At 38.7% G+C, this 23,877-nt stretch overlaps 5 protein-coding genes across 5 annotated transcripts; 4 read left to right on the top strand and 1 right to left on the bottom strand.

The window, feature by feature from the left end:
* Positions 1-6,163: 6,163 nt before the first annotated feature.
* BDBG_16584 (uncharacterized protein) lies at positions 6,164-6,370 on the top strand (the record flags this gene model as incomplete). Its single annotated transcript, XM_031724511.1, has 1 exon — positions 6,164-6,370. One exon carries the CDS (start codon positions 6,164-6,166, stop codon positions 6,368-6,370), a length of 207 nt encoding a protein of 68 aa, XP_031577122.1.
* Positions 6,371-14,460: 8,090 nt separating this feature from the next.
* On the top strand, positions 14,461-15,886 carry BDBG_02506 (cAMP-dependent protein kinase regulator; the record flags this gene model as incomplete). The annotated part of the gene is made up of 2 exons (XM_002627789.1): positions 14,461-15,012; positions 15,104-15,886. The coding sequence occupies 2 exons, from the start codon at positions 14,461-14,463 to the stop codon at positions 15,884-15,886; spliced, it is 1,335 nt and encodes a 444-aa protein (XP_002627835.1).
* Positions 15,887-16,660: 774 nt separating this feature from the next.
* BDBG_02505 (uncharacterized protein) lies at positions 16,661-18,762 on the bottom strand. The gene is made up of 3 exons (XM_002627788.2): positions 18,429-18,762; positions 17,534-18,044; positions 16,661-17,291 (listed from the first exon to the last, which is right to left on the bottom strand). Exons 2-3 carry the CDS (start codon positions 18,024-18,026, stop codon positions 16,921-16,923), a joined length of 864 nt encoding a protein of 287 aa, XP_002627834.2. The 5' UTR covers positions 18,027-18,044; positions 18,429-18,762; the 3' UTR covers positions 16,661-16,920.
* A 1,039-nt stretch (positions 18,763-19,801) lies between these two features.
* Positions 19,802-19,996, top strand: BDBG_16583 (uncharacterized protein; the record flags this gene model as incomplete). Its single annotated transcript, XM_031724510.1, has 1 exon — positions 19,802-19,996. One exon carries the CDS (start codon positions 19,802-19,804, stop codon positions 19,994-19,996), a length of 195 nt encoding a protein of 64 aa, XP_031577121.1.
* A 2,068-nt stretch (positions 19,997-22,064) lies between these two features.
* BDBG_02504 (uncharacterized protein) lies at positions 22,065-23,360 on the top strand (the record flags this gene model as incomplete). Its single annotated transcript, XM_002627787.2, has 1 exon — positions 22,065-23,360. One exon carries the CDS (start codon positions 22,065-22,067, stop codon positions 23,358-23,360), a length of 1,296 nt encoding a protein of 431 aa, XP_002627833.1.
* Positions 23,361-23,877: the final 517 nt, after the last annotated feature.

Below are 23,877 nucleotides of genomic sequence, written 5' to 3'. Positions count from 1 at the left end.
TATTGACAAGGCAATCTCTCAATTCAAGAAAGATGTCAAGAATACTGTGAGATCAAACAGTCTAACTGATACATTCAATTACATCACATGAAGCATCTTCATGAAATTGAAACTGATTGATACACAGTGTTGATATATGATAGAGAAACAACAGACTCAGAATTCTCTATAAAGAGATAATGAATAAGCATTATTCTGAGACATCAGAAATCAATGACTCTACACATTTATCTTGAACTCCTTGAGTGCAGGAGTCAGATCACATTTCTTCAAATATGATAAAAATCAGATCACTTATATTCTATGAAATGTGATTGAACAGGAATACTCTGTTCTCAAAACATAGTTACACTGTGAGACAGTTCTGAAATTCATGTTACTTGATGACACACAGGTCATCAATTTACACACATTCTTTGATAAGTTTCAGTTCATCATCACAAAATTGAAGATGATGAATACTTCCTCTTCAGATGCATGAATATTTGATATCTTTTACTCAGTTCTACTCAACAATTGAAGAAATTATGTTCAGAAGAAGATAGAGAAGATACAGGATTTCAAATTCACAGCTGTGATATTGAATGTTGATCTTCTCATGAAGAAGATTCATTTGCAGCTTAATTCTTCAAAAGATAAAAAGAATCTACAGAATACAGATTCTGCAGTCAACACTGCTACAACAGATATAACAATCACTACATCTACTAATTCTAACAACAACAATACATCAAATTCGGCCCGTGAAGACTGTACTGAACATGGTTATGATAGTACTCAAGAGAGCTTCTGAAACTATCAGAGATTGAGAAATTCATCTACATGTTCTGAATATGAGAGATCTCACTTTGACACCTGTTGATTAGTCAATTCTGATAGTGCTGTGAATAATTGAAGAATCTACAATGCTGTAAGAATAAAGAAATTCAAAGAAAAGAAGAAAAAGAACAATAGTAAGAATGAGACTCAATTATTCATTACAGATGAATCAGAGACCTATCAGATGACAAACCTCATAGAGATAATCAATGTATCAGCCTGTTTCATGAAACCTCACAAGAATTCCCTCACTATATGAGATAGTAGTGCCGGATGCCACATAGTGAGTGATAGATCACAATTTTCAGAACTTATAGCAATCAATGATTCAATAGTTTAAGTGACTAACAAGATTATTCTGAAGATTCAGAGTGTCAGCACTACATTCATTCTAATGAATGAAAGATTGATAGAATTCAATTATGTATACTATGTATCAGAACTATCTGTAAATCTAATCTTCACTGAACTTATGAAGCATCAGAGCTATATTCACTGTAATATACAAGTTAATACTGAGAACTACTTTGAGTTTCTGTTATCTATCAACAGTAATATCTTCTATATCAATCTGTCTCACAATAATATTTACATTTTATTCAACAGCTCACTGACATTTCATGGTATAATGAATGACTCAATGTATGAAGCAGTGACATATATGACTGTTCTGAAATCAAAGACAATCTCAATAGATTATAATCTGAATACAGAGTCTTTGAGATCTTTCAGCTGTGAGAAGATTGAACAGTTAATCAACTCTAAGAATTCAGATACTGATTTCTTTATTATCTCATTTCTATCTCAATTATCTGCAGTTCTTCTGAAACAGCTTCTGATAGATGAGTGATATTATCAACTTGATCATATCAGTGAAAATAGTATATTAAAAATGACCAAAAATCTGTGATTTAGTATTATCATTATCAGTCTGAAAAAATTATCATTCTGTTTCACATGTGTTAAGACTAAACAGAAATACACTTTCTATAAGAATTTCACACCATGTTATATCATCTGCAAGGCCTTGAAGATTTGAGTGAATATATTCAGTGATGATGAGACTCTTGAGACTGAAAATGATATATCATCTTATGCTGACAAGAAGCTTACAATGATGATTACAGATAATGTCACTTGAATGAGATGAAAATTTCTATTGAAATGCAAGGATGAGACATTGAGATATCTACAGATCTTTAATCAATTCATCAAGAATCTGCTGAGATGTGGCATTACAATCATTCACTCAGATTATAAAGAATTGAATTTAAATGCAGCCACAGTATATATACTCAGTGAAGATATAAAATGAGAGCTGACTCTCTTTCATACTTCATAGCAAGATGAAGTATCTGAATAATCAATCAGTTTAATCATTAAGAAGTCTCAATCACTATTAATAGACTCTTCAGCTCTGAAAAAGATGTGAGATGAGACAGTTATTACAGTCACAGAGCTGCTTAATCTTATGTCAATCTCAATGATATTATATAAGAACTCTGAAAATACAAAGCTGATTACATTATATGAGACCTGGCTTAAAGCTCTATCTTCTGTACACAGCATTCGCTAATGAAGTTGCAAAGCATTCTTGAAGATAGTCTTCAAGCTCATAAATAAGATAGCTTCCTGTTTCAAAGAGTTGATTTTTATGAGATATAATAATTTTATCAATTATAGATTGATAAATCTCTTCAATGAATGTTTATACATATCAAAAGATGTCATCTTTCAGAAGAATCTTCATCTTATCAATTTATTAATACTGACTACTTCACACAATCTGAAGATTCTACTCAATGCAGTCTGTAAAGTGACTGCAGTGATTTCTTCAGCAATATCAGGTCTACTCACTGCAACAATTTCTGCAATGATTTCTGCAACAATTTCTTCAGTGATTTCTGATTCATCAATTGATAATCTATTCATTGATGAGGAAATTCAACCTGAGTGTTTATTATTTCTCATACTCACTAATAATTGATGAATTGACTATGATATCTCTGTGAGAATATCTATCTTTTTAGTGCAGAATACACTGAACTCTCTGAAATTCACAGTTAAATCTGATAATTCTCTGATATCTATGAGAAATATCACTACAGTAGAGAAAGCTTCAGTGAGAGACAGTCTTGAAGATTTACTCACTGATTCTGAGATTACTGCACTTCTAATCCTGAAAAACCTCACACATATCAAAGCTTTCATGAAATGAAAGTATTATTACAAGATCTGTGTTAAAGAGATTAACTATTTGAAACAGATAGAGATCTGACAACTGATTGAGAGAATATTATAAATAAGTATTCTTCATAGTTAATGAGTATTTGATAAAAAGTTCAATAATATAAGTAAGGTTATGCACTGTAAGACTCACTGAGTTATCTGGAGAAATCTTTAATAAAAGAGAGTCAATTACTCAAGAATCTTTGCACTCATTATCTCTGTATTTATCTCACAAGCTCTTATAATAATCTCAGTATTCTGAGAATGATATGTTCTGCAGATTGATATAATAATCACTTTTTTAAACACTCAACTATCTGCTGATGAACAGATATATATGAATCAACTCACAGAATTTCATGAAGATTATGATAATCTTATATGTGAGTTAATGCAGAGACTCTATAATCTTAAGCAAGCAGCACTCTTATGATATAAGAAGCTGTGAAAGATGCTATAATACTCAGACTTCTGTGTCAGTCTTTATAATACTGAACTATTTATTCATGATGAAAGACAGATCTATATAATTATCTATATAAATAATGTCTGTCTCTACAGCCTGAAAATTGAAGATCTGAACTGGGCTAAAGCTAAAATTGCTGCTAATTATGAGATCAAGAATATAGAGAATTTCAATCACTATCTGAGAATGAAAATTGATAGAGATTCAACTTCATTAATATTATTTCAACTTCTCTTTATAAGAAATCTTCTGAAGAAGTTCTTAATAAATGACTGTCACTCTATATTTACTTCTATGAAGAAGAATATTAATTTTATAAATGATGATAAGAAATTGATTATATATATAGCAGAATTTACTCTATAATTCTATCAATTCAGTATCAGATCTCTGCAATATCTGGCATTCAATACATATTCTGATATGAGCTTCACTGCAGAATTCCTTGAATGATTCAGCTCTCAGCCTATATCAAAGAACTGGGCTGTATATAAGTATACACTCTGATATCTACAGAATTCAATCAATGAGAGTATAACCTATCACAGAGATGCTGAAATTGAACCTGTAGCATACACAGATACCGATTGAGCTGGTAGAGATTCAGAATCCTGTTCAATCACCAGTTATATCATCTACATAACAGATAGCCCTGTTGCATAACGGAGCTACTGATAAACAGAGATCTTTAAGTCATTAACAGAGGCTGAATATATTGCATTCTCTGAGACTGCATATGAGCTTGTCTATCTCCGCGAGCTTCTAGAAGACACTGAATTCATCTCATTCTATCTCAATAATCTGAATGCTGATGATCATCTCATTCTCATCACAGTCAATGATCTGGCTTAAATAATTCATGCTGATAATAAGTCTGTCATAGAGCTATTCTCTTTCAAAGCAATTTCACACTGCTCAAAGCATATAGAGATCTGTTTTCACATTCTTCAGAATCTCATTCACAAGAATGAGATATCTATCTGATATGTTTCATCTGCTGAGAATACAGTGAATGAGCTTACTAAATCATTTGAAACATTGAAATATACACATTGAAAAGAGAATATAAAGAAGATAGAGAAATAGAGGGATAAAAAATGATGTATCTTATAACTGATTTTTCATTACTACACATTTTTCAGTCATTTTTTATATCTGTACTTGATTTGAAGGCGAATTTTATATATAGTATTGTGTATAGTTACTCTGATGAGTGAGGGTGTCAGGTCACATGATCTGGCTTACTAATCCTCTCAACATATAACTTTTCACAAGCTAGCAATCTTTCAATCACACAAGCTTTACACCTTTCACAGAAGAATATTAATTTTATAAATAATAATAAGAAACTGATTATATATATAGCAGAATTTATTCTACAATTCTATCAATCTGATATCAGATCTCTGTAATATCTAGTATTTAATATACATTCTGTGACAGGCTGCACCCGATCAATTATATAGACTATTCTGTTACACTTCACAGATTTCTACCACTCCGACTCTCAGTTGCTGATTCTCAGCTGAAAATCTACAGAATTTCTATTCTTCTGCCCCGAAGCTTTATCATGTATAAAAACCTCTATTCTTTCACTCTGAAGTTCCACTGTGTACACTACTATGTACATGTATAAATATTCACTTTAATCACTGATTCTCACACTTTCTCTTTCTTTCCTTCTCTAACATTTTTCACTTTGTTATATAAGATCTATATATTATATCAATTTATTCAGTGTAGGCCTCTTACACTTGAAAAACATTTATCATCTTCTTATTAGAAATGATTATTCATATATTATCTTCTCATTAGAAATAATTATTTATTAAGAGATATCTGAATGTGTAACAACATATAAGAAAGAGAAATAGTTAAGTGAATATTAAGATCTTAGATAGAAGCTTGCTTATCAGTCACTCTGATCTCATAATAAAATTTTATAAGAGAATGTTAGTGAAAGACCTGAGAGTTCTGACACTTAGATATATAAGATATTCATATAATTACACTTTCACAGATATCATATATTTAACAATTAATATAATCATGTCTAATAATAATATAAGATAACTTTCAAATGTGAGTATAGATATAATATCACAGTGACTCTGAGTAATGTTGAAATTACAACAGTAATAGATAGCTGATATACATGTAACTTAATAACTTCAATACAAGGAAATTCAACAATTAACTCAATAAGAAACTCATGCAATTTCAACATCTACTGAATTGAATATAAAAGCACTGAAAGAACACTTAGATACTTCTGTATATTTCAATACTTCTAATCTCACTCTCTACTTATCATGAAGAATGGAAATGCTCATAAAACTGAGTATAGATGAAGATATCATTAGTTCACTAATTAATCAAGATTAATATATTAATGAATAATTGAAGAATTACATGAAACAGAAGTTTTATTCATGAATAAAAGCATGTGAATCAGTGTTATAAATATCTGATAATATTATCAAATATCTTGATATTCTGTTCTGAGACACTGTTATATAATAGAAAGTATTAGATTGATTACAGAGTATCTGACAGAGAAATACTTCTCTCACAATATTCATTTCTGACTTTGATATCAAGATTCTAGAAGTAGATGATCAATCTTGAGAGAATTGAATGAAGATTAGCATGCTTAAGAAGACATTAACTTTTGAACTCTTACAGACTCTTATAAGTGTAGATGAAGATCAGACTTATAAAGATTTCTGTATACAACTTCAGACATTAAATGACTATCTTATCAAGCTCAAGAGTATGCAGAACAGTGATAGAAGATATTACACTTATACACCTGCACTGAGAAATGACAACAATGATGCAGATGTCATGAATTGAGTAGACTCAAATGTCTACATATAAGTAAGAATCTCTGCTATTTAAACAGGCTTCTGAGTTTCTGAAATCACTTCTGAAGAAGTCATCAATCAACATCAACAAGAAGTGTGCATTAATTGTAACTAATCAGAACACATTACTTTCAACTGCTGATCAGTCTATGTATCTTCTTACTTAAGAGAAAGATCAGTATCTTCTCATTCAAAGAACAGATTAATGCCTGTCTGTGTCAATCATATTGCATTGAAGAAAGATTCAGAAGATAACTATGAAGATATTCTGATGAAACAGAGAAAAGATTAGCTTCTGTTCAAATTTATAAACAGAAGCTTGAAGAGATCAGATGATAACAATTTGAAGAGAAAATAATAATAAATATGATTCTTGTATCTACTGTGATTAATAACATGTATAATATGAAAGTCATGATAGACAGTGATCTATGTCATTATATAATAATTAAATCTTCAGTCATAAGATGTTATAATCTTCAGTGTATTCTCTTATTAAAACTCTGACTTCTCACAGAATTTAATGATTTAAAAGACATTCACATTCATTACATGATGAAACTAAACATAGATATTGAAGAATATTAATATGAAGATGTCTATGCATATAAAGTTAATAATCTTGACTATGATTTTATACTAGAACTTGTCTGGCTATCTGAACAGAGCATCTTATTGAATACTTAAAACAGAAGTTTAATATTCTCTAACAATGATAGAATTCATGAAGATGATATTCATAAGACTATAGATCTTACACAGATCTCTGTCAACACTTATAAAATGCTTTGAAAAAGAAGTTATTAGTGAGACTGCTGACAAAGTCACTGATAGCAGAATTAGACTGACCGTGTGACCGTGTCTGAAATAGACTGACCGTGTGACCGTGTCTGGGACCAGGACCAGATTTTTTGATAGTTCCATTACCAATTCAACTGATCCCATTACACAGTTTTAACATTAGATAGTAGTCCCATACTGTTCCAGTGGGACTTACTGTCTACTCTTGTCACATTTTTCAAATGAGATCATGATTTCCACTTCTCAATTTAAATTATTTTTATTGCTTTAAATGACTTTAAATCTCATTTGAGTGTTACCAAAAAGTGTTACTTTTTAAAAAATTAAAAATAGTCTAAAAAAAACCTTAAAATGTCTAAAAATAGTAACTTTATGCCAAGAATGGGACTAAATGGGACCAAATGGGACCACTTTCTCATTTTTTTCAAGTCATGGTTCCATTTTAAGATCTGATATATAGTCACTTTACATGTTTTTTTGATAGCCAGTCCCAGCGGGATTCACGCCAAGAAATGTATGGGACCAGACCAAATGAAATCAAATGTGAAATTCATGGTCCCGGCGGCCAGTCTAGTCTGAAACCAGGACCAGATTTTTTGATAGTTTTATTACCAATTTGACTGATCTCATTACACGGTTTTAACATTAGATAGTAGTCTCATACTGTCTCAGTGAGACTTACTGTCTACTCTTATCACATTTTTCAAATGAGATCATGATTTTCACTTCTTAATTTAAATTATTTTTATTGCTTTAAATAACTTTAAATCTCATTTAAGCATTACCAAAAAGCATTACTTTTTAAAAAATTAAAAATAGTCTAAAAAAAACCTGAAAATGTCTAAAAATAGTAACTTTATGCCAAGAATAAGACTAAATGAGACCAAATGAAACTACTTTCTCATTTTTTTCAAGTTATGGTTTCATTTTAAGATCTGATATATAGTCACTTTACATATTTTTTTAATGACTAGTCCCAGCGGGATTCACACCAAGAAATGTATGAGATCAGATCAAATGGGACCAAATGTGAAATTCATAGTTTCAGCGGCTAGTCTAAGCAGAATTATGTATCAATCTATTCTGTCAGTCTGACTAATATTAAGAAGGCTCTAGAGAAGTTATTCTATACTACAATAATAGATTCTTACATAAAACTCTCTTAATAATATCATGAATATCTAGATATCTTCTGATAAGATAATATTATGAATATACTCTCTTTACAAGACTCAGAAGTGAATCACAGTATCAAGTTAGAAAAGAAGAATGATAAGATCTCTGAGTTATTATAAGGCTCTCTTTATAATATATCTTAAGATGAACTTCTTCTTCTTCAGAAGACACTTAATAATCTGTTAAATAAGAAATTCATACATATTAGTAACTCTTTCACTGCAGCTTCTATTCTCTTTACAAAGAAATCAGATAAAGAACTTCAATTCTGTGTGAACTATCAAGATCTGAACAGATTGATAAAGAAAGATTATTATCTCTTATCTCTTATCAATAAAATCCTAGCATATATCAGGCAAGCTCAATGATTTATAAAGTTAGATGTCATTATCACATTTCATAAGATTCATATCACTGAAGAAGATGAATGACTTATAGCATTCTGAACATATTATAATCTCTTCAAATAAGTAGTTACATTCTTTGAACTGACTAACACTCTCAGTATATTTCAGAAGTATATTAACTGAGCACTCTGAGATTTTCTTGATAAGTTTGTATCTGCATATCTAAATGACATTCTCATCTTCACTGATGAATTTACAATGAAATATTAAGAATATGTGTAGAGAGTATTATAACAATTACAAGAGATAGAACTACTGATAGATATTGATAAGTATGATTTCAAAGTCAAGAGTACAAAATATCTAGATTTTATCATAGAAGCTGGTAATAGAATTCAAATGAATTCTGAGAAGATCTCTGCTATTCTTGAGTGAGAAGCTTCATATACTGTGAAAGATGTACAAAGCTTCATCAGATTTGCTAACTTCTATCAGCAATTCATATGAAACTTCTCAGATATTATAAGATCACTCACAGAACTTATTAAGAAGAATTCAGTATTTCAGTAATCAGCAGACACTGAAGTTATATTCACACAGATGAAGAAGATGTTTATTAATATCTCTCTACTAATAACATTTAATTCTGATTATAAGATAGTTATTAAAGCTGATTTCTCTGACTATGTCATAGAAGAAGCTATATTATAATATGATGATAAAGATATCTTATAATCATATATCTTCATGTTTAAGAAACTGAGTTCTGCTGAATGCAATTACAAGATCTATAATAAGAAACTTCTTATAATTATATACTATCTAGAAGAATAAGACTCTGAACTCTGAAGTATCTTCAAATTTAAGATAATTACAGATCATAAGAATCTCAAGTATTTCATAATTACTTATAAGCTTACTGAACATCAGATGTGATGATCTGAGCTATTAAGCTGTTTTCATTTCACTATACACTATTATCTCAGTAGTCAGAACTCAATGACAGATGCTCTCTTATAATAAGAGTAAGATATGCCTTTCAATGTAACAGACACCTGTTGAATGAATCAGAAACACTGACTCTTAGATCTGAAGATATTAGTTAATCAAGATGAAATAACTCATAATATTATATATACTTCTTCAATTAGAATATTTCCTCTTCAAACTGTCACTGACACTGATATTGATATCTCAACTTCTCTCACACTGAATGAACTGTGACATACAACAGTCTAAGCTAATAAACTTCTTCACTCTCACTGAAGTAGTATAATAAAAAGTATCTCAATTTTCTTCAGAACTATATATAAAGATTAATATCTCAGAATATTCAATTAATAGTAATAATACTCTACAATTTCATGAACAATATTGAGTCTCTTCATTCAAACTTCTATATATCTGAATAATGCAAGAGATGCATAATTCATATATAATCAGTTATTCAGATTGTGAATAACTGTATTAAATAATCTCTGAAGAATTCTACTGATCTGAGATATTAAACAGCATCAGATACTTTATCTGAAACTGTAACTATTATTTCTCTATCACTTTATAAAAGAATCATGGAAAAGATCTGCTGAAACTGCTTGATATCTCTAATAGAATCTGGCAAGATGTGATAATTGACTTCACAGTTGATCTCTCTGAGAGTAAGAGTTGTAGAAACATTCTAATTATTATGAACTGATTGAGTAAAGATGTAATACTAGAATTTTATAATAGGATGAATACTGAACAAGTTACTGAAGTCTTTCTACAGAGCCTGTTTTATTGAATATATGAATTGCTGAGATCTATAGTATTGAATTAAGGTCATCAATTCATGAGCACTCTCTGAACAAGAATCTGTTAAGTTCTTAAGATTATACACTGTTTGTCAACTGTCTATCACTCTGAGACTGATAATGCATCAGAACAGACAATTCAGACTGTAAAGAATTATCTTTATAAGTTCTATAATTACTTATAAGATGATTGATATAATCTTCTTCTACATGCAGAGATTACTATCAATGATTGAGATACTGTCTCAACAGGTGTAAGTCTGTTCTTTCTTACATATGATTATCACATGAAAGTGTTGAATCTTCTAGAGATCACACAGTTCACACTGAATTCTCACAGCCTGATTCAGATTACTGATAACATAGTAATGAAGCTCTGAGACATCTATAACTGAGTAGAAGCCTTCATGACAAGTACTAAACAAGATTAGAAGAACTGAATTAATATTCACTGAGATTTCACTGAGTAATATAAGATAGAAGATCTGATATAATTAAATCTTAAGAATATACAGATCACACACTCATCTTACACACTGAATTATTATTATACAAAGTATAAAGTGATAGAAGTTCTAAACAGTTATAACTACTGTCTTAACACATTATCAGAAATTCATAATATCTTTCATATGAGCTTGCTTTATCATACTGTTATTAATCTGTTCTCTTCTCAACTGACTTCTGACTGACAGTCACCAGAGATCATAGAAGAAGATAATGAACTTAAATGAGAGATTGAAGATATTCTTGATAAGAGACTCTGCAGTCATGACTGATAATATCTTATAAAATAAGTCAGTTATAATCATCTGATCTGAACTCTGAGTTCTGTATTATCTGAGATCACAGCCCTTGACTGATAAAAGCTACATATAATTAAGAAAGAGAGAATTAATGTGATAAGCTGTATCTGATTAATTATATAGACTATTCTGTTACACTTCACAGATTTCTATCACTCTGACTCTCAGTCATCAATTTTCAGCTGAAAATCTATGAAATTTCTATTCTTCTGCTCTGAAGCTTCACTATGTACAAAAACCTCTATTCTTTCACCCTGAAGTTTCACTGTGTACATTACTGTGTACATGTATAAATATTCACTCTGATCACTGATTCTCACACATTCTCTTTCTTTTCTTCTCTAATGTTTTTCACTTTGTTATATAAGATCTATATATTATACTAATCTATTTGGCGTAGGCCTCTTACACATTCTAATATGAGCTTTATCACAGAATTTCTTAGATGATTCAGCTCTCAGTCTATATCAAAGAACTGAGCTGTATATAAGTATACACTTTAATATCTACAGAGTTCAATTAATAAAGATATAATCTATCACAGAGATACTGATATTGAATCTGTAGTATACACAGATACTAATTAAGCTGATAGAGATTCAGAATCTTGTTCAATCACTGATTATATCATCTATATAACAGATGACTCTGTTACATGACAGAGCTATCAGCAAACTGAGATCTTCAAATCATTAATAAAGACTGAATATATTGTATTCTCTGAGACTGTATATAAGCTTGTCTGTCTCTGAGAGCTTCTAGAAGATACTGAATTCATTTCATCTTATCTCAATAATCTGAATACTGATAATTATCTCATTTCAACTATAGTCAATAATCTGACTTATACAATTTATACTGATAATAAGTTCATTATAGAGCTATTCTCTTTCAAAGCAATTTCACACTGCTTAAAGTATATAGAGATCTGTTTTCACATTCTTTAAAATCTCATTCACAAGAATGAGATATCTATCTGATATGTTTCATCTGCTGAGAATGTGACAGATGAGCTTACTAAATCACTTCAAACATTAAAATATACACATTGAAAGGAGAATATAAAGAAGATAGAGAAATAGAGGAATAAAAAAAGATGTATCTCATGACTGGTTTTTCATTACTACACATTTTCCAGTCATTTTTTGTACCTGTACTTGATTTGAAGGCGAATTTTGTATATAGCATAGTGTATAGTTACTAGACTGACCGTGTGACCGTGTCTGAGACCAGGACCAGATTTTTTGATAGTTTCATTACCAATTCGACCGATCCCATTACACAGTTTTAACATTCAATAGTAGTCTCATACTGTCCCAGTGGGACTTACTGTCTACTCTTGTCACATTTTCCAAATGAGACTATGATTTTCACTTCTCAATTTAAATTATTTTTATTGCTTTAAATGACTTTAAATCTTATTTGAGTGTTACCAAAAAGTGTTACTTTTTAAAAAAATTAAAAATAGTCTAAAAAAAACCTTAAAATGTCTAAAAATAGTAACTTTATGCTAAGAATGGAACTAAATGAGATCAAATGAGACCACTTTCTCATTTTTTTCAAGTCATGATTTCATTTTAAGATCTCATATATGGTCACTTTGCATGTTTTTTTAATGACTAGTCCCAGCGGGATTCACGCCAAGAAATGTATGGGACCAGACCAAATGGGACCAAACGTGAAATTCATGGTCCCGGCGGCCAGTCTAATAGTTACTCTGATGAGTGGGGGTGTCAGGTCACATGATCTGGCTTACTAATCCTTCCTCCATATAACTTCCCACAAGCTAGCAACCTTTTCAATCAAGCAAGCTTTACACCTTCCACAACTTATCCTCGGTGGTACAAGTCATCGCAGAGATATCCCCTGCAGCTGCCGATGATCAGAAATGGCGGTGGGAGGGTAAGGATGTAAAATGCCGTCCACAAGCTTCTTCATCAGATCCCGGGTATAGACAAGCTTACTGAGGTGATTCTTATTTGTCCTCATATACGTATTAGGGATCAATAGAACAGCTAATAATAAAATCATAATACAATCATAATTACAATAATATTGATGCAGACTCCCAGCCGAACAGAGTTGTCCTGCGTGCGTGGTTGCAGTTGTTGCGGGTGGTGGCGGGAGCATCCTTTTTCTAGCCTCTTCTCGAAGCCCGGAGCGAGGCCAAGAACTTTAACTAGTGTAGCTTTAACTATGACCGGCTAAAACGAATGGCCCCCTACCCTCGGTTCTTCCCTTCTTGGCGGTGGCCCGTGAGTGGGCAGCGCGACTTAGCATCACCCTCTCAATCATAGTAGCTTCAACTGTACTCCGTACAGGGTGTGGAACTGAAGTACTTGAACACGCTAGAAATTTATTTTGAAATTCCAGTACAGTACTGGAGTCAAATTGTTCCGGCCCGTAATGTCAATGTTTAGGGGTCAGGCCCCTATAAGGTAAGGCACCAACAGGGCCCGTAATCAGGAGGGATTGTAATCCGTTTATCTCTTAATTACTAGTGTTTGCAAGGGCGTTATTTCCACGCCTCTGTAGACCGTAACTACCTCCTCTTTCCACCCCTCCATCGCCTAGCTTGCCTCCCTTGCACCTCTCCCGCTTCTCTCACCTCTCAACCTCTCAACCTCTCAAACTCTCACCTTTCAACCTCTATCCCTTATCCCTTACCACTTACACCTTACATCTTACATCTTCCTCCTCCACCAACTATCTGGCTGGCCCTCCTCCACCATTCTTCTTTGTCGTTCCCCATTACAGCTCCTGTTCTTATCCACACGACATCCCAACCCTAACTAGTAACCACTACACTAACCTAACCTAACTATACCCAACCAACCACCTCTCAATGCCCCTCAACCCCTCCGCTCTCACCCCTATCATCACATCCTCACTGCCATATCTCTCTATTCTCTCCATCATCTAATCCATCTTCCCATATTCCCCTTTTAAAAATAAAGTGCTTTCTTCCCCCATTCCACCACGGCTCCATCTCACTTCCCAAAAGAGAAAAACAAAGTTTACGGCATCCCCCCCCAACCACCCTGCCATTGCAATTAGGTCTACAGGCAAATATAAAATATATCAAATCCTCTCCCCGAGACGGCATCTCTCCCCTTTTTTATCTCCTCCCAACAACAGACTGTGGGCGTCGTCGTCATGGCTCATAATATGTTCCATCGGTCCAACCCCTTTGGTGGGACATCTGGTGTATCCAAAATTGAAGAGGAGGATGAGTCGCTCGGTTCGCCCACTCAAACTGCTTTCCACAACCCCACCGTGGGCCTTCGAAATCGTACCTTCCCCTCCACAGATACACGCTCCGAGCCGGGCGGGCCGCTCGGCCAGATATCAGGAGGCGGGAGAGGAGGAGGAGCTGGTGCTGGAGATGGAGCTCGAGCCAGTGGTGAATCTGCAACCCCGTTTCGACAGACCAACCCATTCTCCGAATGTGCCCCATCCGCGTTCCCCCAATCCTCCACCGCCACCACCGGAACAGAAGGGGGAGGACAGGGAGGGGGAGGGGGAGGGGGAGTGGGAGGCTCCTCCCTGGGCGAGGAGCTATCATCCGGCTTGCCACATAACTACGCCCTAGGCCGGCGAACCTCCGTTTCCGCAGAATCCCTAAACCCTTCCAATTCTGGCGCTGATTGCTGGGTTCCCCCTTACCACCCCAAAACCCCCGAACAACGATCCCGCCTCCAGCACGCCGTCAGCTTCGAACTTCCTCGTCTCCCACCTAGACGAAGAACAATTCGAAACCGTCCTCAACGCCCTTGTCGAGAAACCAATCCCCGCCAAGGACATTAAGGTAATCACACAAGGCGATGCTGGCGATTTCTTCTACATCGTCGAAGATGGCCACTTCGACATCTACATCAACCCCTCCGGCTCCGTCCAACCAGCCTCCGCCACATCCCCTACCGCCAGCGGCCTAGGTACCAAAGTCGACACCATCGGCCCCGGTGGCTCTTTCGGCGAGTTAGCCCTGATGTACAACGCCCCCCGCGCCGCCACCGTCGTCTCTACCGAACCTAAATCCACACTCTGGGCGCTCGATCGCATAACCTTCCGGCGCATCCTGATGGATGCCGCCTTCCAACGACGCCGAATGTACGAAGCCTTCCTAGAAGAAGTCCCCCTCCTTTCCTCCCTAAAGCCCTACGAACGCGCCAAGATTGCAGACGCCCTCGACACCGTCAAGCACCCCGCAGGCGCCACGATCATCCGCGAAGGCGACCCGGGCAATACCTTCTACCTGCTCGAAGCGGGTGAAGCGGCTGCGTTTAAGAACGGCATTGCCGGCGGCGCCACTCCCGTCAAGCGATATAAGCGCGGCGACTACTTTGGCGAGCTGGCGCTGCTGGATGAGAAGCCGCGTGCGGCGAGTGTGGTGGCCATGACGGATGTTAAGGTCGCACAGTTGGGGAGGGATGGGTTTAAGAGGCTACTGGGCCCGGTGGAGGATATTATGCGGAGGGCGGAGTATGGGACTACTGGTGCTGCGGGTACGACTACGAGTACTGGCTCTGCGACTCCTACTGCCTCTGCGCAGCCGGAGGCGAAGAAGACGGTGGCAGAATGATCCGTTAATTGATTTATCTCTTTCTTTCTGCGTTTTGTTTTTGGTCTGTGATAAAGCATAGTATTTGGTATATGGTGTGTTATGGGTTACTTATGGTCTGGTATGATAATTTATTTGAGGGGATATCCAAAAACACCCTGTAGGGTTGCATGGAGTTTCCCACGCACAACCTCTCATTCATCTACCCCTTTTTTTCCCTTCATTTTCATTTTCATTCATTCATTCAATTTTTTTTTTTTTTTTAAGTCTCATTTTTCCCGGAGCCATTCTGGTTGATCCATCTCTTTGCATCTGTTACATTGCTTCTCCGTTCAATTTAATTTAACTGGTTTTATTATGTTTCCTCTTGATATTCATTTCTTCTTTTCCCTTTTTACTTAACTCTTATATACATTATCTCTCGTCCCATCTCCCCTCTCTGAATGCTCGCGCAAAAATATAAACGATGGTCAACTGGGGGTATTAAACATTGAAGAGGAATCTTGTAGCTAAAATTATTTCCTTGTCTTTTTTCTTTTCTCTCTTTTGAGAAAGTTGGCAAGAGGGAGGTTTAGCCTAGCTGCGGTTCTACATTCTGTGTCTTGTCTTTGTCTTGTCTTGTCTTTGTCTTGAACCCACTTTTTTATTTTTTTATTCTCTTTACTCATTTTTCGAGATATGCTTGTTGACATGGGGGGAAGAGGGAGATGAACGGAAAATGTGAGTGCTAGTAGAAGAAGACTATATATATAGCACAGCACATTCAATTTGAAAAAATGTTTAATGAATGGTACTGGGAATTTTTCGAAAAGAATTATTATTATATTATAACTATTATATACAACTGGTCCCTCTTATCCCTCTTACGTTCTCTCCATCTTAGCTACTGATTCCTCATCCTCTAAATCAGAGCGTTGCACGCATACGTACATACATACCTGAATACCCTACGTGGTAGATACAGGGAAACCAGAGAAATAGCCACCTAACCACCCATCCCAGGTAGTGTCATAGATATATATAACCCCGCCCAACCTACACGTATTATACATGTACTACCTCCTAACAACCAAATCACTCCGAATAACCCACTTCTCCCCCGCCACCACCTCCCGCCCCTCATGGAGCAAACACCGCTCCCCATGCCGATGCAGCAGCGCCATGCCCGTCTCGAGGCTGACGATTATTGGTTCCTGCTGCTGCTGTTGCCGTTGCTGTGGAGATGATTTTGACTTGGATTTAGATTTGGATTTTGGGGGGCCGGCTTGTTGTTCGTCGTCGTCGTCGTCAGGGTAGAAGACCGTTTCGCCCCCTGTGCAGGTTGTGAGGTAGATGAGGAGGGTCCAGGTTGTTTTTGCGGGGATTGTCGGGGTGGGAGTTGTGGAAGGGGTGGAGGGGGTGAGGAGGAGGGGGACGGAGTCGTCGTCTGGGCTTGGGGTTAGTTTGGTAGATAGATTGGGGATGTATGGATGGTTTTTGGGGTTTATCCATTTGATGCTCTGGGCTGGGAGAGGATATTTGAGATTTGAGGGTTGACGAGCCGGAAGGGGGAAAAAGCGGTACTTATACATGTATATTTGTATGTATATATATATACCCCTGCGAGCAGAAGAAAGAATAAACCCGTCCATAAAATCTAGAAATAAAATAGAAAAAATAAAAACTTACAATGCTTATCAAAAAACTGCCCAGGCGCATATCTATAAATCCGTATATTAGGATTCAACCCCAGCACCTCCCCTCCCCATAACGCCTCCCCTTCCCCCTCCGCCAAAACCAACTCGTTCAACGCAGTACCGCTCCACAACCTCTCCGCAAACGCCGCATCATGCACCTGGAACCGGTCATTAACGCGCACAGCCTCGTCCTTCTTGGGCCTTTTCGGCGTCGTGATGAGTGGCAGCGTGGAGAGGAAGGAGACATATGTTCTGCAGAGGGAAGCGGCGAGCAGGTTGCGGATTATGAGGATTTGGTCCTCCAGGAGGGCTTCGAGGTGGAGGTCTGACGGTGGGATGAGAGGTTTTAGGGCCGGCCAGTTTGGGGGCTTGATGTTGTCGATGTTGCTAGCTAGTTGTTGTTGCGGGATAGACTTTTTGATGGAGAGTGATTTCTGCTTATTGTAGAGTTTTGATGCCATGATTCTTGGTATACATATATGCATATATATAAATATATGTACCTAATGCCCCGGTGGCCGAATGTTAATGCGGCCACCCGGTAGCACCTTGGCGTGGGAAACCAAGGCGCGTGGGTTCGAAACCCGCAGGGGATGCATTAAATCCGGAACTCAAGCACCTCAGGTTCCTAATAAATACAGAGGTGTACAAATCGCTCCAATGAATTGCTCTATGTTCCTGGGCTGGGAAGTTATTATCGCATGTATCTAATTGTCACTCCTTTGTATTTTCCTATGTTCTTGTTATCTTGGCGTGGTCTCAACACCTGTATTTCCTCCTGTATAACCAACACTTGACCTGTATTTAACATCACGCAAGGACTCATCATAAGCTCCGCTTGCATATGAGTATAATGGAAGAATAATAATAATAATAATAATATGTACCTAATGGATCTTATACGGAGGGCGCTACCAAAAGAATTGCACTGCTCAGATTCAATTTATACAGCTAAGAAATGCCACCATGTTTTAATGAGAATTACATTTAGCTTCTAAGCACCCCGCATTCTATTTATATGAGATTGCCACTTTGATTCCTCTCTCTTCTCTAATTCCTCATCATTCATGACTGTTAAAATATGGCACTCAATCTCAATACTGATAAGTTGAGAGGGGGTGTTGGCCGCTGCGGCTATTGCCTATGGCGATCTCCCTAGATCACGTGACCAACCACTATTTTGTAGGCTAACTCTACTGGGGCAAAAGAGCTTGGTCACTGCTGGTATGGATTTGATGCGGTGCACGTGATATTGCTCGGAAAAGTTGGTTTTTCTATAATAAATAGAGAGAAGAGAGATAAGCCACTGGCTTCTGCCAGCCGCGCCCGGGACTCATTCTTATAGTGGTGGCTTGCCTGCTCCTGCCCCGGGCGCCCCGAGGCCTAAGCTATTTTAGCAGTTTTTTTACTCCTAATTTTCAGAGAGGAGCTTGGAAAATTCTGTTTTTGCAAGCTGTAGCTTACATCTGCCACAATATGTAATGTACATGTATGTACGGAGTACAGTACATGTACATACGTACAAGGTACAGGTACAGGTACAGGTACAGGTACATACTACTATGACGTACTAAGGAAGAATCCAGCTCAAGGAGCAAATGAAACAAACAGGGGAAAAATATAAAGGGAGAGAAAAATAAAATCGCCTCTCAGCCACAAAAAAGTTTAAAAAAAACCTGGATGTTTGACTACATGCCGGGCGGGATATATTAATAATGATTCCAAGGGCAAGAAAAGAAGAACATGGTCTTTGCTAGACAAAGCAAACATCAAAGCCGTCACTGAAGCAACCCAATTGATTCAACCAGTGCTGTTAGAAGACAAAACTATCCTCCCATTGACCCTGAACCCTCGTTGCACCATTGACGCCCCAGGTAACCGCTCCCTGTTACATACATGCCCTGCATCACCCTGCACCACCTCTGCAAATCCCAGCCAACCAGCTAACCAGCTAACCAGCTTCCAATCCTGCCCGACAGCTGACTCAGACGGCGACAATTGGCGGCTGTCCCTACCCTACCCTATAATATAAATATAATATTTTCCATCCTATTTCGCCTCCATGCGGAACAAGAAAGCAACCAAGAGCAAGAAGTCGCTTCGAGCCGCGGCCAATGCGACCAGGACTCCAATCATGTCGACACACACTTTCAAATGGTACGTATGTATCTATACAGGTTTGAGGCGCGAGGGGGAAGAAGAGATAATAATTGGGACGCTTGGGGGGTACTGGCGGGGAACGGGAGGGATTGGTCAAGGCATGGCTGCTGCGAATTGGCATGCGGCAGATTGGAGCCATAAGAGAATAAAACAAGGACATATCCTTCCGCGTCGTACGAGTCTTTCATTAGCGTTCGGGATTGGCAATCATTCCGGCAACCTGCGAAACGAGTGGGAGAGATGGTATGATGGAGCTGGTATTATGGAGCTGGAGATGAAGCTGCATATATGTTAAGAAAAGAGGGTTGGGGGAGATCGAATTTTATCCCCGCCGTGGCGCGAAAAAAAGTTGCCATGTGCGGTTATCAAAGAAGAGGATAAAAAGAGATGACAAAATCGCCGGGCATCCGAATAAGGGCTTTTTCTTTTCTTTTTTTTTTTTTTTTTTTTTTTGGGCGCTGTGTCTCTGGGGGTTAAAAACATAAAACCATCAGCATCTTCCCAGCTCCAGCTCCATTGCCATCTCCAGTGCCAGCGTCAGCTCTAGCTCCCCGCCCTGTCCCGTATCAAACCCTACCGCAATTGCGGTTTGGGCAATTGAACACAGAAGTGATGATTGATCAAGCGGCTAACCCATTTTTCTAAAAATCCATACCAGGTCCGATCCAACACCGAACGAAGTTTACGTTACGGGTACATTCGATAACTGGGCGCGGTCGGTGAAGCTGGATCGGACAGAGGATGGGTTTAGGAAAGATGTTGCTGTGCCGATCGTTGGAGGGAAGCTGCTTTACAAGGTATGCGCACACACACACACACACACACACACACCGGGGCGAGATGGAGAGGCAGAGATGGGTGAATGAGTTAAAAGGCATAAGGGTGGTGGTGAAAATAATAGGATGCGATGAAAATAAGAAGAGGAAAATGGAATATCACGCTCTGGTTGACCCCTGGCATTGTCGTTGCGACTGGCTGACTGGCTTGATGATATTTTTATTCTTATTCTATTTTCCATCTATCTTTTATTTTATTTTGACTTCCCCCCTTTTTCTTTTGCTACTTACTTTGATTCGTTCAATCCCCCGTTGATCAATCCCGCACCCTGCCGTTTTTTTCAGTTTATGTTTCTTATCTCTGAACCCCGCTCCTTATACTGGCGTTTTCTTGCCACATCCTCGCACTGCAGAACGCCAATGCACTATTCATGCGGTGGGGCTCACCATATGATGTGATTTTCAACTCCCCGATGATCTCCCCAGTGGCTAGTTGAAGAGTGGGCTTGTGGCCTCTTGATAGCCGAACGTCCTCTCCCCCTCTTCCGACTTCCGCACAGGTTTTGAAAGTGCATGTTCATGCCGAAATACATCGGCTACAACCAACAAAATGATATTGTTGGCCGGGGTGTTGTGGGGGATTGGTAAAGAACACGGAAGCCAAGAGTTCGCCATTACTCCCATTGATTGGCACACTGGTTATTTGGGAGCGCTGTGGGTTCGGCCCCAAGGACTGATCGCAAGGCTGTTATTTCCCCTCAACCTACTCCGTACAGCTAGCTGCAGCGGTCGATGGCCAAGGCTCGATATGATATTTGCTTTTTCTTTCCCCTTCTTTCATTGCTTTATTTTTTTTTTTTTTTCCCTGCCCCTCGTATTTTTAGTTCGGGTACTTTGCGAATACTGTGGCCTAGCTATATGAACTCATACCACGCCAGGTACCGGACTAGTACTAGTGCGTAGCGCTACTACGTCATTATTTGCCATCTGTCAAAGGAAGCCCTTTGATTCTTTTTGCGACTCCATTTTGGGGCCAATTTGCGTTGGGTTTTTATTTTACAGCTAGAGCTTTTTGCACACTCACTCCAAAGCTGACAAGTTACCCGAATGTGTCAACATTAATCCCATCCCACCCACTCCCCCCGCCTCCTGCCGGCAAATCCCCAAACCCCCAACTTCCCCAAGTCTGTCTTAAAGTTGACATCATTATTATACATTATTGTTCGCATCTCTGCAATTCTTAAAGTCAAATCGTTTCAAATCCATTCGCAACGCCTATTGCCCTCTTGGTTTCTTCTTCTTTTTTTTGGTCAATTTATAGTTTGTTTGTTTGTTTGTTTTTTCTCGCCGAAAATAGAGCGAGCCCTATTTTCAACTCGTTACCTGGACTGACCTGTCGTGTAACACGTTGCCTGATAGTTTGTTGTCGACGGTTCCTGGAAACTAGATCCCACGGCTCTCCAAGAAGACGACGGTCATCATAACACCAACAACGTTCTCCTCCGACATCACATTAAACAACTCCCCCCCACGAAAGTCATCACTCCAGCACCAGCTTCCCCAGCGGGTAAAGAAGCTCCAGAAACCATGTCTGGAGTTACACCAGAATCTACAACCGCATCCTTAGCCGCAGGTGTCCCCAAAGAGTCAGACAAGGTTCCAGAAACTGAAACCGCCGCTCCCGCCGCTTCCACCATCTCTTCTGCTGCTCCAGAATCGACCACCGCCACTCTCGCGAAGGATGCCACACTAGAGAGTAAAAAGGATTCGACTCCCGGCGCTTTCCCAGTGACACCTGCTGGAGAAACAGAGCAGTTCACAGTCAAGCCAATCCCGGCGACAGAAGGCGTTGGGAACCCAATCCAACTCCAGCCAGGCGAACCAGTTCCTGACCCCAGCACCATCACACAAAACACAGTGGCTTCCACTGCCACTACGGGTCAGGAAGGGTATGAGAAAGATGCTAGTACCGCGGGCTTCGCACCGCCAGCGGAAGAAACAGTTACCACCCTTCCCGTAATAACCCAGTGCACTAATGGGGTCGTGGAACCATTCGTCCAATCCGCTGCTCCCACATCCACCACTGCCGCGCTCGCCGGTGCCGTCCCGCTCGAGAAATCAACCCGCAATGCAGGCGGGCCTAGCGAACCGCAAGTTGCCGCCAGCGACGTCCCCGACGTAGTCAAGGAGTCGTTAGAGAAGGCCCACAAGATGCCCGAAGCCGCAGGTGTCCCTGCCGCTGTCGCGGAGAAGAAAGAGGTTGAGGAGGAGTTGCTTGGAAATGTGGAACCCGCCGCTGGAGCTGCTGGAGCAGATACCTCTGGTGGGGCCCCTGCAATCGTTCGCAAGTCCATCGATGACGCGCAATGGAACCCCGAAGCAGCGGCTGTGCCTCTAGCCGTGGCTGAGAAAAAGGAGGTTGAAGAGCAGCTGCTCCACGACGTGAAACGCGTTGATCAGGCTGGTGAACCCGCACCCGTCATCACGGCGGAGACCTCTGCTGCTGCACCCGGTACTTCCACCGCAGCGGCAGCAGCAGCTCCTGCCCCCGAGCCAGCACGGACAACCCAAGATGAATCCATTTCGCCGAAATCTCCAGCCGCCACCACTGCACATACCGCCGGATCCCCGACGACCGAGCAGACACAGCCAACCGTCACGACGGGCCCGGGGACGACTACCGCACCAGCAGAAGTTGCGGCCGCCTCTACAGCTGCCAAAAACACTTCTGGTACCGAGGCACCCCCGGCCACTGGAGCGGGAGCGGAAGCAGCGACCAAGCCCACGACAGCGCAGACGACGGATCAGGAGAGCCAAACCAAGAAGAAAAAGAAGAACCGTGCCAGTGCGATCTTCTCGAAGCTGAAGGAGAAGTTCAAGTGAGGGAGTTAAGGGTATAGTGTTATTATTACTTTGGCTTGCCTGGACAAAATGATGGAAAAGAGGAACAACGAAAAAAAGGGGAAAAGGAATGAAACAACAAAAGGGAGGGAAAAAGACGAGAAAAGAGGGATGTTACGTATGTCTCAGCGGGATGGGATGATGTTTTGGTATGATAATTATAATCTAATTTGATGTTCAAAAAAAAGAATCATATCTTGAGCGAATGAAGGGCGCGCCGGGGGAAATGGCAATTTAATACGGAGTAATGCTAACGAAGCTGTTGTTGCTCGCTAGTTGCAGTCTGTCTGGGGCCGGAAGGAGATGGGATGGGATGTATGAGTCTGTATGAGAGGCAGTATACCCGATCTTTTTACAAATTCTTTTATTTTTATTTTTTATTTTTTGTCTTTGTTTCTTTCTTTTGTTTCCTCTCCTCTCTCTCTTTCCTCTCTCTCTCCTCTCTCTCTCTGTGTTCTTAATCCAGGATTTGTGTTGCATGTTAATTATTGTTGCATGA

Source organism: Blastomyces gilchristii (assembly GCF_000003855.2).
Source record: "Blastomyces gilchristii SLH14081 genomic scaffold supercont1.3, whole genome shotgun sequence".
NCBI classification, from domain to species: domain Eukaryota; kingdom Fungi; phylum Ascomycota; class Eurotiomycetes; order Onygenales; family Ajellomycetaceae; genus Blastomyces; species Blastomyces gilchristii.
The sequence above is the reverse complement of the archived record's forward strand: the minus strand, read 5'-3'. Positions and strand labels throughout refer to the sequence as shown.

Bases quoted from the DNA above. Each gene is read 5' to 3' on its own strand.
- BDBG_02505 (XM_002627788.2), bottom strand. From the start codon at position 18,026: ATGCATATATGTATACCAAGAATCATGGCATCAAAACTCTACAATAAG. The intron at 17,292-17,533 runs GTAAGTTTTTAT...CCCCAAGCCCAG, and splicing joins GCAGTTTTTTGATAAGCATT to ACGACGACTCCGTCCCCCTC.